At 41.6% G+C, this 15,297-nt stretch overlaps 1 protein-coding gene across 4 annotated transcripts; it reads right to left on the bottom strand.

Moving 5' to 3' along the window:
• Nucleotides 1–8,170: 8,170 nt before the first annotated feature.
• On the bottom strand, nucleotides 8,171–15,088 carry LOC109909458 (uncharacterized). Of its 4 annotated transcripts, XR_004203145.1 has the most exons (11): nucleotides 14,971–15,088; nucleotides 13,356–13,386; nucleotides 12,513–13,232; nucleotides 11,668–11,715; nucleotides 11,491–11,576; nucleotides 10,961–11,230; nucleotides 10,699–10,734; nucleotides 10,537–10,593; nucleotides 9,164–9,224; nucleotides 8,909–8,926; nucleotides 8,171–8,793 (listed from the first exon to the last, which is right to left on the bottom strand). XR_004203145.1 is itself a non-coding variant. In XM_020508502.2 (10 exons), exons 3-10 carry the CDS (start codon nucleotides 12,823–12,825, stop codon nucleotides 8,778–8,780), a joined length of 819 nt encoding a protein of 272 aa, XP_020364091.1. In that variant the 5' UTR covers nucleotides 12,826–13,232; nucleotides 13,356–13,386; nucleotides 14,971–15,085; the 3' UTR covers nucleotides 8,173–8,777. The 4 variants fall into 4 exon arrangements, 3 of the variants coding, with proteins under 3 accessions (XP_020364091.1, XP_020364085.1, XP_020364100.1); XM_020508502.2 differs by lacking the exon at nucleotides 11,491–11,576 and having other exon boundaries at nucleotides 8,173–8,793; nucleotides 14,971–15,085; XM_020508496.2 differs by lacking the exon at nucleotides 11,491–11,576 and having other exon boundaries at nucleotides 8,173–8,793; nucleotides 13,360–13,386; nucleotides 14,971–15,085.
• Between the last annotated feature and the right edge of the window lie 209 nt (nucleotides 15,089–15,297).

The following is a 15,297-nucleotide window of genomic DNA, read 5'->3' as shown; positions in this document are numbered from 1 at the left end:
AGAGGTCTTATTTTCACAATTTGGACATTATTAATTTGCCTTGCAAAGCTAATAAACATGTGGAAATGTGAGCACCATTTTGTATTCCAAGTTGAATTGTGTTGGTCATGTGACTCAAACGAGGTTCAAAATGTACACTCAGTGGGCCTACACATTGCACACCCTTTAGTTTGTCTATTTTCATCTCACACGTTTTACATTCATTTTTCAAACTTGTATTATTTCAACAGCTCCTTGGTCATGTGACCTACTTGACTCAAACAAGGTGCAGAATGTCTACCCTTCTATATTGCACACCCTTTACTTTGTCCATTTTCATCAAGATTTTACATGAATTTAAACATTCACATTTCAATAGTCCTTGGTCATGTGACCTGACTTTAAACACAATTCAGAATGTACAGTCGTGGCCAAAAGTTTTGAGAATGACACATATACATTTTTTAAAGTTTGCTGCAGTCTTTAGATATTGTCAGATGTTACTATGGAATGCTGAAGTATAATTACAAGCATTCCATAAGTGTCAAAGGCTTTTATTAACAATAACATGAAGTTGATGCCAAGAGTCAAGAGTTGACCCTTCTCCAATACCTCTGCAATCTGCCCTGGCATGCTGTCTATTAACTTCTGGGCCACATCCTGACTGATGGCAGACCATTTTTGCAAAATCAGTGCTTGGAGTTTGTCAGAATTTGTAGGTTTTTGTTTGTCCACCTGCCTCTTGAGGATTGACCACACGTTCTCAATGGGATTAAGATCTGTGGAGTTTCCTGGCCATGGACCCAAAATATGGATGTTTTGTTCCCCGAGCTACTTAGTTTTGCCTTATGGCAAGGTACTCTATCATGCTGGAAAAGGCATTGTGCGTCCCCAAACTGCACCTGGATCGTTGGGAGTAGTTGCTCTCGGAGGATGTGTTGGTACCATTCTTTATTCATGGCTGTGTTCTTAGGCAACATCGTGAGTGAGCCCAACCCCACACATAAATGGTCTCCGGATGCTTTACCGTTGGCATGACACAGGACTGATGGTAGCGCTCACCTTGTCTTCTCCGGACAAGCTTTTTTCCGGATGCCCCAAACAATCGGAAAGGGGATTCAGAGAAAATGACTTTACCCCAGTCCTCAGCAGTCCAATCCCTGTACCTTTTGCATAATATCAGTATGTCCCTGATGTTTTTCTTGGAGAGAAGTGGCTTCTTTGCTGCCTTTCTTGACACCACTCCATCCTCAAGTCTTCACCCGCACTGTGCGTGCAGATGCACTCACACCTGGCTGCTGCCATTCCTGAGCAAGCTCTGTACTGCTGGTGCACCAATCCTGCAGCTGAATCAACTTTAGGAGATGGTCCTGGCTCTTGCTGGACTTTCCTGAAGCCTTCTTCACAACAATTGAACCGCTCTCCTTGAAGTTCTTGATGATCCGATAAATGGTTGATTTAGGTGCTATCTTACTGGCAGCAATATCCTTGCCTGTGAAGCCCTTTTTGTGCAAAGCAATGATGACTGAAAGTGTTTCCTTGCAGGTAACCATGATTGACAGAGGAAGAACAATGATTCCAAGCACCATCCTCCTTTTGAAGCTTCCAGTCTGTTATTTGAACTCAATCACCATGACAGAGTGATCTCCAGCCTTGTCTTCGTCAACACTCACACCTGTGTTAACGAGATAATCACTGACAGCTGGTCCTTTTGTGGCAGGGCTGAAATGCAGTGAAAATGTTTTTGGGGGATTCCGTTCATTTGCATGGCAAAGAGGGACTTTGCAATTAATTGCAATTCATCTGATCACTCTTCATAACATTCTGGAGTATATGCAATTGCCATCATACAAACAGGCAGCAGACTTTGTGAAAATTAATATTTGTGTCATTCTCAACTTTTGGCCACGACTGTACACTCAGTGGTCCTGCACATGCTTTAGTTTGTCCATCTTCATTTCATGAAATTTTACATGAATTTTCAATGTTTTTCCATTATACTAATTTCAATAGCTCCTTGGTCATGTGACCTACTGACCTCAAACAAGATTCAGAATGTCCACTAACTATCCTTTTATATTGCACACCCTCTAGCTTGTCCAATATTATCTCACACTTTTTTTAAACATTAATTACCCTGCTCTGCCCTTCTGAAGGACAGTGTCACTCATACACCTATTCACTTGGGCCTTCTCCCTGGGGCCTTCCTGATCTCCAGGCAGGCCCCCATTGACCTGGTGACCTCTGACTCCTGGCCTCTAGGCCTACACTCCCTGCCCGCCCACCTGCCTGCCCTCTAACCGGGAGCTGAGTGTACAGCTTACTCCCTGGAACTACAGACCTCCAGGCCTCCACACCTACTCTCCCTACCCGGTCAACACCCCTCTCCCTTGGCCTTAGAGTATAGCTTACTCCCTGGAATTACTAAAATGTCTATAGTCCCGCTGTCAGGAACCACGTGCACCTGGTAACCTGAAACAAGCTCTGTGCACCTGGTGACCCGCCCGCTTTTATCCGCTCAGAGACAAAGTCCCCAACCCAACCTCCACAGCCTGAGTGCTGCCCCCAGCCCCTGAATCTGGCCGCCCCTGCTCAGTGCCCCCTGCCTTGGGGGAGGCCTCTTCGTGCACCTGGTGACCATTTGACTTCCACAGCGAGTCCTAACCTGACTCACAGTCCCATCAGAGGATGGGCCTGGGCGGATGGGCGACCACAACCTAGCCCCCTACCTATCCAGAGCCAAATGTCTTATGCCTTCGACCCACCTGCCTGGGCTCTCTCACACTCTGAATCTGGCCCCTGGTCTTTCTGCGTTCGCCTGGTAACCCGTAAGTAAAGGAGGAGGATGGTGGAGGAAGACGCCCTCCGTCCCCGACAAAAGCTTGGATCGAGGGCTGACTTTCAATAGATTGCAGCGAGTGAGTGAGCTGCTCTGCTACGTATGAAACCCTGACCCGGAATCAGGTTGTCTACGAGTGATTTAGCACCAGGTTCCCCACAAACATGCGGTGTGCATCAGGAGAGGGGCGACAACTCATCCGTCCGCACCCCAACCCCGTCACGGACGGCTCTACTCACCTGCCAAAAGAGGCAGGTTATTCCGGGCCAACCAAAGATCCGCTGTGCTATGGTATTGTTACATTTAAGGGGATTCTGACTTAGAGGCATTCAGTCATAATCCCACAGATGGTAGCTTCGCACCATAGCCAAGCAAATACACCAAATGTCATTAGAGTCACGCCTTGTGGTATCATCAGAGACATTTTCTGTCTTACAAACTGGACATCAGTTGCCGCTACTAACCTTCAGCGGACTTTAACTGTGTTTTTACACCCAATCGACATCAAGTGCCAGTGCAATACTTATAGGCTTGAGAACCAAATACCCATTTGCAGTATCTAGCGGCACTACCCACATCAGATGTAGGCCTCCCTCCCCAGACAAGCTGGAGATGCCTCTCCCCACTTCATAGGGCATGAGCCAGATCCATGAAATGCCCTATCACTGTGAGCATAGAGGAGACCTCCCCACCTTCAATGAGTGGGGCCGGCGAGCACCGTAGCTGAGGAATTCCACGAGAAGGGCCGCCAACTGCTGGACCCCCCCCCCCCCCCCCCCCCAAAAAAAGGTCCGCCTTCGGCCCTCCGACGGACACCACACCGACGAACCCCCGCATGCAGCCCCTTGCGAGACCACGCACGAGAGACCGCGAGATGGGCCGCACAACGAACTTCTAATATTGATGAGGAGGGCGACAGAGCAACTGCTCCCCTAGCCCAACCCCCAACCGACCCAGCCCTTAGAGCCAATTCTTATCCCGGATCTTTTTTGCCAACTTCCCTTACCTACATTGTTATAACATGCCAGAGGCTGTTTACCTTGGAGACCTGCTGTGATTATGGGTACGGCCCAGTGTGAGATTTACACCATCTCCCCTGGATTTTCAAGGGCCAGGGAGAGCTCACCGGACACAGCCAAAACCACAAGGCTTTCCAGGGCTTGGACCCCTCTCTCAGGGCAAACCAATTCCAGGGCGCGATGCCCTTCACAAAGAAAAGAGTACTCTCCCCGGGGCTCCCGCCAGCCTCTCCGGGATCGGTCGCGTTACTGCACTGGATGTCTCGCTATTTAAATCATTTAAAATAGTACAAGATGTAAATCATCATCAACAACAACAACAAGTGTGTGCAATGTGTGTCTATGCCATTCGGTTAGCTACAACCAGTTTTAGGAGTAATGGTTAAAGAGCTATTGAAATTTGATAAATTAGATTTGTCACAATGTTGACGGCCCCTAACTGCTGTTTGTGAACGTAAGGAAAACTACAGACAAATATCCGTTGAATATCCAACCTGAATCTGGCTTTACCTCGGGTGTTTTGATTGGGATTCCTCAATCCCCTTCATACAGATGCTTACCCATGAAGTACATTTTTAGTTTAGCTGGTTCGGCTTTTTCACATCACTATCAGATATGAAAGATAAGAGGTCCCTTTCAATGCAATGAACATAATAATAATAATGTAATCCAGATGCATAACATAGGAGACAATTATTCTGGTTTCACACTATGAAGTTTTCTCAGTAGGCCTGGCTACATAGATGGTGACAAAATATTTGCAGTCCAATAATTTTGTTTTACTTTTGTCAGATAGTAAATCAATTCACAACCTTCCACAGAAGGTGCATATGCCTACTGTAATATAGGACACATAGTTGGGGATAGAAAGCAGACACCTCAACAAATGAATGTCAGTATACATGTATGTCTCAGGGTGTAAAGCAACAGGTTATTTTGGATCTGGGTTGAGCATGCAGTGTGAAGCAGAGACCGAACACAAAGGACAGCTTTGATAGATTTATTGTGAAAGACTGAATTCACCTGGGTGAAAATGGCTCCCGGCTGGGAACGTTGTTGGTCAACTAAATAGACATGAGGACAATATTAGCATTACATGTAAGTAAGTTTTTACCATCTCCTCATTGGTCACTGTGAGAGTTCCACATGTTGTGTCTGAAAGTGGTGACATGCCAAATGGTGCTAACTGGAGAAATGTCATTGCTATTCCTGCTGTTTTCCTAATAGGTATAATCCAATCTTTGAGTATCCTGTTCTGAAATCTCAAAGTATAGAATCCATATGATTTTAAATGCAGAAAAGGTTTGACATTTTTACATGTTAATATTTGTAGTTTATTACCTAAAATTGATCATGATATTTATATTGTATCTGAGACCTGGTTAACTAATAAAACCCTGGACTCTGTTGCTACGGATGGTTACAATGTGTTCAGGGCTGGTAGGAAAGGCAAAGGTGGTGGCATTGCTATTTACACAAAGAATCTTTCTGTGTCTCTGTTAAAGGCTACTTCCAGTCCTAAACTATTTGAATTGTTGGCTTTAAGTCTTCAGTTGTACAAACTCAAGAATAACAGGTATCGGAATCTATCGTCCACCTTCTGCCAAGAAGTGTGTACTAAACGAACTCACTGATTGAATTGCCATTTTCATTACCCCAGAGGTGTCGATCGCTGGAGATTTTAATCTTGCATGGTGAACGCAGGATGCGGATTGTCAAAATGATTTTTGTACTAATCTAAATTTGACTCCGCTGATTACAAAGCCCACACGTTCAAACTTAAAGGACCCTACAAAGTCGACTTTGACCTCATATTTACAAATACTCCAGAGAAATATGCTGGGAGTGGGGTATTTGCTTTGGATATTAGTGACCACTGTCCCATTGCATGTGTCAGGGATATATGGATGCTTTGATCCAAACCTCGTTTTATCAACAAGATATATTTCAATGAGCAGGCCTTTTATTTTGTACCTTTTTTATTTTGGTGACTTTGATTGTATTGCATCTATACCTGACCCAGACTTGGCTCTGAACCACTTCTCAAATGTTTTCAATTGTATTGTAGATAAACATGCTCCCAATACAAAATCGATCTTGCCCTTGGTTCAGTCCAGAGCTATCTTAAGTTCTATAAAACAGAGATGCTGCCTAGGCCAAAGCTAGATTCACAGACTCAGGCCCAGACTTGCAGTCTTTTAGGCAGTTGAGAAATCTGTGTAAAATTAGTTTAAGAAAAAAAAAAAAAGAAGAAGCAAAAGTGTATTAACATAATAATCAGATATCTGAATGTACAGGGAACCAAGCTCCATTTTTGGAAAGCTGTTAATTCACTGAAGGGTTGTATCTGCTCTTCTCTCCCCAATAAATTAATTTAGATTATGCCCCTATTAAGGACTAAATTGATATCATTAATGCATTTAATCACAGTTTTATCTCTGCAGGCTTTATATTTGAATGTATTTTCAAGCCAGCTTTTGAAAATAGTAGTTTGGATGTAGATGGTGAAAGTTTATTGAATGATACTGAAAATGCTAGTCAGGAGTTCTCGTTTCAGAAATTCACTGATAAAGAAGTCCTGGATGCTTTGTTAACATTAGACCCCCAAATAATCCACAGGGGCTGGTCATTTGGAGCCTTGTCTGCTTAAGTGTGCAGCACCCCTTATTGCTGGCTCAGTAGACCACATTTTTAATTTAACATTGTTATCAGGAAGTATTCCAAAAGCTTGGAAATCTGCATATGTGCTGGCACTCCATAACGGTGGGGACACAAAAGATCTTGACAACTATTGCCCCACTTCAAGACTCATTGTTTAGCTAAAATTCTTGAATCCTTGGTTAATGTACAACTTTGTTCCTTTTTATCTGATAATTGTATTAATATAAACCAATCTGGGTTTAGGCCTGGGCATAGTACTACCACAGCAACCACGCTAGTTGTTAATGATCTTGTCAATGTCTTCGATGCTAAAAAGAGCTGTGCTGCCTTGTTTATTGATCTGTCAAAGGCAGTCAACACTGTTGATCATTCTGTTTTGCTGAAGAAATTATCAAGAGTAGGCCTGGGATATAGAGACTGTTTACGGTTTTAGAATTATCTTAGTGACAGAACTCAGGCCATCTTGATCGATGGGGTTAAATCAGAATTTCTTGATTCAAAAACGTGTTCCTCAGGGTTTGATTTTGGGTCCATTATTGTTAACTTTGTATATTAATGAATAGGAAACACGTAATTCTTTTAGCATTCATCTCTATGCAGATGACACAGTTTTGTATTCCTGTGCCACCTCAGTGCAGCAGGCCATTCGTGAACTTCAACATGACTTTGATTCAATTCAGAAATCACTTACAGATCTTACATTAGTGTTAAATACAAGTCAAATCAAGCTCATGCTGGTCTCTAGGTCACGAAATGTTGACCCTAAGGACCTGCATATGTGCGCTATAAATGGAGCACAAATTGAGCTTGTTTCTCAATATAAGGATCTGGGTGTCTGGATTGATGACAAGTTATCCTTTGTAATGCATATAAAAAATCTGACTAAGAAGCTAAGATCCAAGATTGTTCTTTTTATATCGAAATAAATCATGCCTTAGTATTAAAAATAGGAGAAAGATTGTTCAAACAACACCTCTCCCTGTATTGGCTTTAGGTGAAATTGTTTACATGCATGCGGCATGTTTTAGGGTTTTAAAGGGTTTTAAAACCCTTCCGCAATACATTTTATCACAGGGGATAATTTTAGGACTCATCATTGTAGTCTGTATAAAATGTGTGATGGACCGCTCTGTCTGTAAGAAGAGCTCTGCATTCTCTTTTAGTTATTTACCAAGTCATCTTAAAGAAACTCCCTCGGTATATAACTTCATTAATTAAGATAAGAATCATAAGTTACCAAACCCGTTCACAGGAATGGACAGCACTACAGATCCCTTCAGTCTCCACAGATCTGGGAAAATCGTGTTTGGTTTTTGCCCCTAATTTGTGGACCAATAGAAAGAGTTCACTGCAGCTAGATGTGATGGTGCCACTCAGGCAGTTTAAATTATTGATTGAGGACCTCTATGTAGTTAAATGTGATTGTTTTTATTAAAATGTTTATTTTTGTTAATTGTGTGCTGAATTATATTGTTTTAATATTCTGTTTTTATTGTAATGTGTACAGGGCTCTCTTGTAAAAGAGATTGTAATCTCAATGTGACTCCCTGTTAAAATAAAGGTTAAATTTAAAAAAGACAAGCATGGTTTTATCCACAAAAACTGTTTGCAATCACAAGTTCCAGAATATTCTTTTGTGATTTCTTTACTATTCTTCTTATCAATCACTGTTTACTTTTAAAAAACATAGTTAAAATTGGAAAAACAAAGAAACGGAAAGCAGTGCAGCACAAAAGGCAGGCGACGGTCTAGGATTATTACCATTACAGCTCTCAAACTTTATTAGCCACATGCTCCCATCAAACAGGATCCACCATGCCTCTAGACTGCATCTCTCCCTGTGGGCAGTTGTCTAGAACTACAAATGACAGGGTTTAAAATGCACCGAGCTCAATTTACATGATCACTTTATTCTTCATTCAGCATCATTCTTAAAATAGTGATGATCCTAACTGACCTAAGGCAGGGAATTTTTACTAGGATTAAATGTCAGGAATTGTGAAAAACTGAGTTTAAATGTATTTGGATAAGGTGTAGCTCAACTTCCGACTTCAACTGTAGGTAAGCATATGGAAAACATATATAGGAAAGAAAATGTTTCTAAAGGCATGCACTGTCATTGTAACCTTTTACCCCTTATAGAAGTGTCCAGCACAAACGATACAATTGTAGTTTCTACTAGTGTTAACAACTCATAAGACATGTTTGTTTGAAAATGTAGAATGCTTCACTGTTCCTCTCCCAAATGCTCCACTGCATGTTCCTCATACTTTCGTCGTCTACAGAGCTTCAGGCCTATAGAAAGAAATGGATCAAAACCCTTACTTAGGCCAATAAGAATAAGTGTGTGTTGTTAATAGCTGTCTTACCCATCACCTGAGGGGTGGGGGACAAATTTGACCAAACCTACCTCCTCTCTTGACGATCGCTGTAAAAACACAAAAGGGGAGAGAGAAAATAACATTGAGCCATAAGTTTAGCAATTTTATTGGTTGTTGCTGTTTTAATAAATACATTAGCATTTTATTGTATAGAATGTTGTGGTTGGATTATGATATAAAATAGAGAATAGCCTTCCTAATTATAACTTTTCATCTGTTTTAAAGAGGTCATAAAATCTGGATAAGAGGACCCTTAAATTTGTCATCTTAAATTGTGTACATACCGTTCAATCTTGCGATAATAGAAACCGATTGACACGATGCCAATCCCAGCACAGCAGACCACTATGGATAAACAAACTCAGGTTGTTTTAGGTTGTTTCTTTTTTTGCTGTCTTTCAAAGAATTTGTAAAAATCCAAATAACTTCACAGCTCTTCATTGTAAGGGGTTTAAACACAGTTTCCCATGCTTGTGACAGTCATTAAGACAGCTTACAGACGGTAGGCAATTAGGACACTGAAGAGGCCTTTCTACTGACTGAAAAACACCAAAAGAATGATGCCCAGGGTCCCTGCTCATCTGCGTGAACGTGCCTTAGGCATGCTACAAGGAGACATGAGGACTGCAGATGTGGCCAGGGCAATAAATTGCAATGTCTGTACTGTGAGACGGAAAAGACAGCACTTCAGGGAGACCGGATGGACAGCTGATCATCCTCGCAGTGGCAGACCACGTGAAACAACACCTGCACAGGATCGGTACATCTGACCATCACACCTGCGGGACAGGTACAGGGTGGGGGCAACAACTGCCCGAGTTACACCAGGAACGCACAATCTCTCCATCAGTGCTCAGACTGTCCGCAATAGGCTGAGAGAAGCTGGACTGAGGGCTTGTAGGCCTGTTTGTAAGGCAGGTCCTCACCAGATATCACCGACAACGTCGCTCACCTATGGGCATAAACCCACCGTCGATGGACCAGACAGGCAAAATGTGCTCTTCACTGACAAGTCGTGATTTTGTAAAACCAGAGGTGATGGTCGGATTTGCGTTTATCGTCAAAGGAATGAGCGTTACACTGATGCCTGTACTCTGGAGCGAGATCGATTTGGAGGTGGACGGTCCGTCATGGTCTGGGGCGGTGTCACAGCATCATCGGACTGTGCTTGTCATTGCAGGCAATCTCAACGCTGTGCGTTACAGGGAAGACATCCTCCTCCCTCATGTGGTACCCTTCCTGCAGGCTCATCCTGACATGACCTTCCAGCATGAAATGTCACCAGCCATACTGTGCGTGATTTCCTGAATTTCCATTTCCCCCAGGTACTTACAACTTACAGGTACCTTGGTGGAAGAGTGGGGTAACATCTCACAGCAAGAACTGGCAAATCTGGTGCAGTCCATCAGAGGAGATGCACTGCAGTACTTTATGCAGTGGGTGGCCACACCAGATACTGACTGACTTTTGATTTTTACACCCCCCCCCCCCCCCCCCCCCCCCCCCTTTCATACTTTTAAACTACAAAATATATTTTGATCTTGACATTCCCAACTCTAGTATCAAAAAAAAAAAAAAAGTAATTGGTGTTTATTCAAGTTACACAAAACACCAAAAGTATATTTTCTAAAAACAGTACTGGTACATGGATACATACCAATAACGGCAATTCCACCAGGGTTGAGGGTACCAGAAATATCACCAGGGATAAGGTCTTAGGGGATACAAAATCATATTTGATTTAGAAATATGGTATTGATCTTTTATAGGTGAATATCACTTTCTATTTTATAACATCAATGTTTTAACAGATGTTTACCTGTTACACGATCAACAGTCTTCATGGCTGGGCAGTCTGTCATTAAAACAGTTCATGATTATAAACATCAATCGAGGGAAGGGTATTTAAATTACTTATTTCTAGAATAACAAATCACATTTAAAAAAACAAAAGACAATATGCAACTGTGAAGATACATTTCCCATCCTGACAGTTGAATAGTAATGTTATATCAATCTGTTTTGTCACATTTTGCTTTAATTCACTATTGAGTCTGATTTTAGCCATATGTTATACTTACCAACCATAAAGATGTTTTTCAATCGGATACCATCAACCTCCCAGTCGAGCGGCCCAGCTGCTTCCCAGCTGTCTGAGCAAAAGAGGGTTATATCTCTGATATCAGCAAGACACAAAACACACCTCCGACTCTGAGGAGGTGGTGCAGAGGTGGTGGAACAACTTGTGAGGTTTTCGATGGGGTTACTTCTCTGATACACTATGGTGTCATTCGATCCATATATTGTCTGCACTTTTGCACATCCGTCGTCATTGCAGGCTGAACAGCTTCCTGAGGTAACACGAAAAGGAGGCATGGATGAACAAAGGCAGCAAGTAGGAACATTAAAATGAACACATTTGGAATATTATGTTTTCCTCAGAAGGTTGACTATATAGATGGATTTAACTTTAAAATGTCCATTTACATTTTTATTGATGGATTTGAAAATAGTCTCATACAGGGTGGGAAAGAGACATAGGGAGAGGGTGAAACCGAGGGAGTGAGAGAATGACACTACTAGTTTCAACTGATCACACAGCCTCACTTACAGGAGTGTTCCTGAGAGCGAGTGTTCCACTTCCTGCATGTGTGTCAGTCAAGTTGAGCTCATTACATGACTGGCTGCTCTATCAATCTAAACACACATCAGAATGTATAGAGCTTTTCATTGCAAAAAATGATCTCAAAACATTTAAAGAGCAAACAGATAAAAAGGCAGAGCTCACCATCAGAGTCTTGAATTAGTGCGGTGATGATTAAGAACTGAAGAAACACTGGAAACACAGGACATTATGGTTATTTTGTTTGTGTTCATTGTAACAATCACCAAAAAGCACCTATTTTGTTCAACGTTATTGATTCCAACACAAGCTGGAATAGAACATGTATGGATTGAAAAAGTATCGTAAGTACTGCAAACACAATTTACTGTTTGACAGTGATAGACTGTTACATCAACGTGAAAGAGAGGATGATGGCATTGGTGTTTCTCTACAAGTAGGGTGAGTCAACATTTCTTTTTCTACTTGCACGAGCACACAGAAATCCGAACCATGGACAGCCACATGATATTTAGCTCACGTTAATTGGACTAAGTTGTTTTTTGATACATTTTAGTTGTCACTGTATTAGACTAAGCATAGGTGTTTTGATGAGGTTGAAATGGTGCTGGAATAGTGGATGCAGCTCCTGTTTTCTTCGACTTGTGGTAACTCTCTGTGGTTCTAAATCAATAGTTTAGTGGTTAGACAGTTTCTGAAACATTAACTTGCTTGACCATGCTCTAGATCATGTAACTGTTTGTTACATGCATTATGCTTTGTGGACTTCCCCGGACAGAGGTTGCTCTCTGGTCTTGTGATGAAACAAAGGTTTGAATTTTTTACTGCCACGGTCTTCTTATTGTCTCGGCCTTAGGCCTATATATCACTGTCGCAAGGCATATGAACTAACAGGTTATAGAGTAAACAACGCAAGTATCACAACACAAGGCTTGGCTTCCCCAGTGATTTTTACTCTCGCACCGCTACTGCAAACACATAACAATGCAAGTGAAAGGAAAAATACATACCAGTATATGTCACATGCTCCATCCCAGCCCCTCTTCTGTAAAAGGTCATTTTAATTTGTTGACGAGCTGCAAGTTCACTCACACACTGGGTAACAGGAAGTCGCTGGGTAACGGGAAGTGGGAGGCCTTTCAACTCCTGACTTTGAGCCACGGTTAATTTAAGATTTGGGGCCTCTTCATCTCTTCTGTAGGTAGCAATGTTCCATTTTGCACCTCTCTTGTACCCAGTTACCCCATCCATTGTCGCTGGGCCTTTCTTTGGAACCAGAGCTAGATCCAGAGTATGATGGTCCGGGATGGACTGCCTCAGCATCTTTTCCAGAGTTGGTCTCTGGTTCAAAGGCAGATATGGATTTGCTGGGTGCAGCTATCACCCCCATTTCGGATTGGTGATCCCCTTGAGGACTCATACATTTTCTTCACCACTGTAGAGACACAACCTGGGCGGGTAGATCTCTGGTCAGTCCCATGAGTGTAGAAATCATCCACTTGAGCATTTTTCTTAACATGACCAGAGATAACTTGATGATCCTCAGGGCTTTCAGACACTTCGCACAGGTAGATTAGCACAAGTAACAGGTACTCCTGGTGTCCTGTAGCTGTTGAGTCCTTTTGTTCTCTCTGTTTTGCTAGGGATAGGCCTTACAAAACTGTCACTCTCAGCTTGATGTGATGTTTTCTCAGGGTAATGATCAGTCCAGATGCTGTGCTGCATATCTGCTGAGGAGCCATAATATAAAGACATTTAATCAATTTATCATCTGGGTTAACCTGCCATGGTCAATGCCAATCCATGATCTAAGCAAACATGTGCACACACAGACGAGTTATTTGTAGATTTACCCACTTTCCTGAGCATGCTGCAATGATCCACCTGTGGGGTAAATAAAAACAGTAAATATGAATCATTATCGTGACGTTGGGAAAACGTAAATAGGGGCCTGGGGAATATGATGTTGGCATAGTTAAATTCATCAGCCGTTAATTAAATGCTTACACATTAATAATCTACTGCCAAATAACGCCAAGAAAAATAAAACGCTACGTTTTTGTAGAATATGAGTTGCGTTATGGACCTTGTGATGTCTGAGGACAGGTATTTTTTCTTTACTAGGCTACTAACTATTGGAATTGTAAATGGCATGTCACACGTTATTGGAGTTACACGCGCCTTATCTAAACTTTTTTTTTTTTAAAGCAGGTCAAGAGAAATAGCACAGGCTAATAGAAATACAAAAGTCCTATAATAGCTTATATTCGTCCAATTACACACACTAAATAGGATAACGATTAAGCTGAATTAACCATTAATCTTCAAAAATGTGATAATCATAAATGATGTCGATGATTCACCTGGCAAAATTTAAGTCGTATTAAAACTACGAGTTTAAGGCAGGGAAACATTTTATTTAGTACTACCCCACGAAATACAGGCTATTCTGCACGGGCTACATACATTTTTTTAATGTTCCGTTTAGGCTATGCTTTATCAAACTATTCATCATTTATTCAAGATTTAGCTTAGCTACCAAAAGGTTTCGGCATGGAATATCTCTCCAATATTGGATTCCGTAATTGATTTATCTAGCAGGCTATTTACTTTTTTCAGACTTTCTGTGAGCCCCAGGCTATACCATTTATTGATACAGCATAACAGCATTCATTGCAATTCTGACTGTCACCCAAGTTCATAGACATTGTTTTAAGAAAGACACCCATAAACGTGTTATTTTATGACCTCGGCTTACACAAGCTGGAATAGAACATGAATTAATTGAAAAAGTATCATAAGTACTGCAAACAGTGTACTGTTTGACAGAGTGATAGACTGTTTCATCAACGTGAAAGAGAGGATGGCATTGGTGTTTATCTACAAGTAGGGTGAGTCAACATGTCTTTTTCTACTTGCACGAGCACACAGAAATCCGAACCATTGACAGCCACATGATATGTAACACACGTTAATTGGACTAAATTGTTTTGATATCTTTTGGTTGTCACTGTATTAGACTAAGCATAGGTGATTTGATGAGGCTAGAATAGTGGAGGCAACTCCTGTTTTCTTCGCGACTTGTGGTAACTCTGGTTCTAGCCAAAAAAACAAATAAATTGGCCTGAGGCTATTCGATGCAGACTGAGACCCCGCTGTGAAAATTTATGAACTTCGATTCAATTTTAATATGCTAAAATGGGCTACTCTAGACAGCATTATCAAAGACTATGATAACTAACCCCATACAGGTTTCACCTTTCCTCCGTGACCGTATTATCGGAGAACAATTATTGGGCTTCTGCGCGCAACATGTCTACAAAGTTCAGAAATAGCTTGGCAGGCCTTACTCAGCCCAACCGGTACCGTTAAAAAAAACTCCGGCACCGTATAGGCTATTCCGAGCACAATAATGAACATTCAAATCATACAAGTTAAGTTAGATGATATATTTGAATGTAGACTTACTCAGCTTTGTGATAATAATAAGCATTGTCGCGAAGTTTGCGTGAGCCCAGTACGTGTCGGGTGTAGCCTACAGTATGCTTTAACCGACTTTCAAGAAAATACACATGCTGGACTGGATAGTACCGGTATGATCCTTATATAAAGAGTAATTGAAATTTGAGAAACATCTCCGCCTGGTGTTTCAAATGGGCATAATAGGCCTATTCATATTATCCTAAAAATAAAGCTGTATTACATATAGAAAACCGGTTCTAAAGGGCTCTTCTACAGGGGCACGGGTTCCTTCTCTTTGGAATAAAGGCTTCTAAACTTTGTTGGGTGAAAAGG

This window comes from Oncorhynchus kisutch, linkage group LG2 (genome assembly GCF_002021735.2).
Source record: "Oncorhynchus kisutch isolate 150728-3 linkage group LG2, Okis_V2, whole genome shotgun sequence".
Classification (NCBI taxonomy): domain Eukaryota; kingdom Metazoa; phylum Chordata; class Actinopteri; order Salmoniformes; family Salmonidae; genus Oncorhynchus; species Oncorhynchus kisutch.
This window is presented reverse-complemented; position numbering and strand designations above follow the sequence as displayed.

Bases quoted from the DNA above. Each gene is read 5' to 3' on its own strand.
- LOC109909458 (XM_020508502.2), bottom strand. From the start codon at position 12,825: ATGCTGAGGCAGTCCATCCCGGACCATCATACTCTGGATCTAGCTCTG. The intron at 10,594-10,698 runs GTAAACATCTGT...GTATCCCCTAAG, and splicing joins GACTGTTGATCGTGTAACAG to ACCTTATCCCTGGTGATATT. The intron at 9,225-10,536 runs GTATGTATCCAT...GTTTATCCATAG, and splicing joins TGGTGGAATTGCCGTTATTG to TGGTCTGCTGTGCTGGGATT.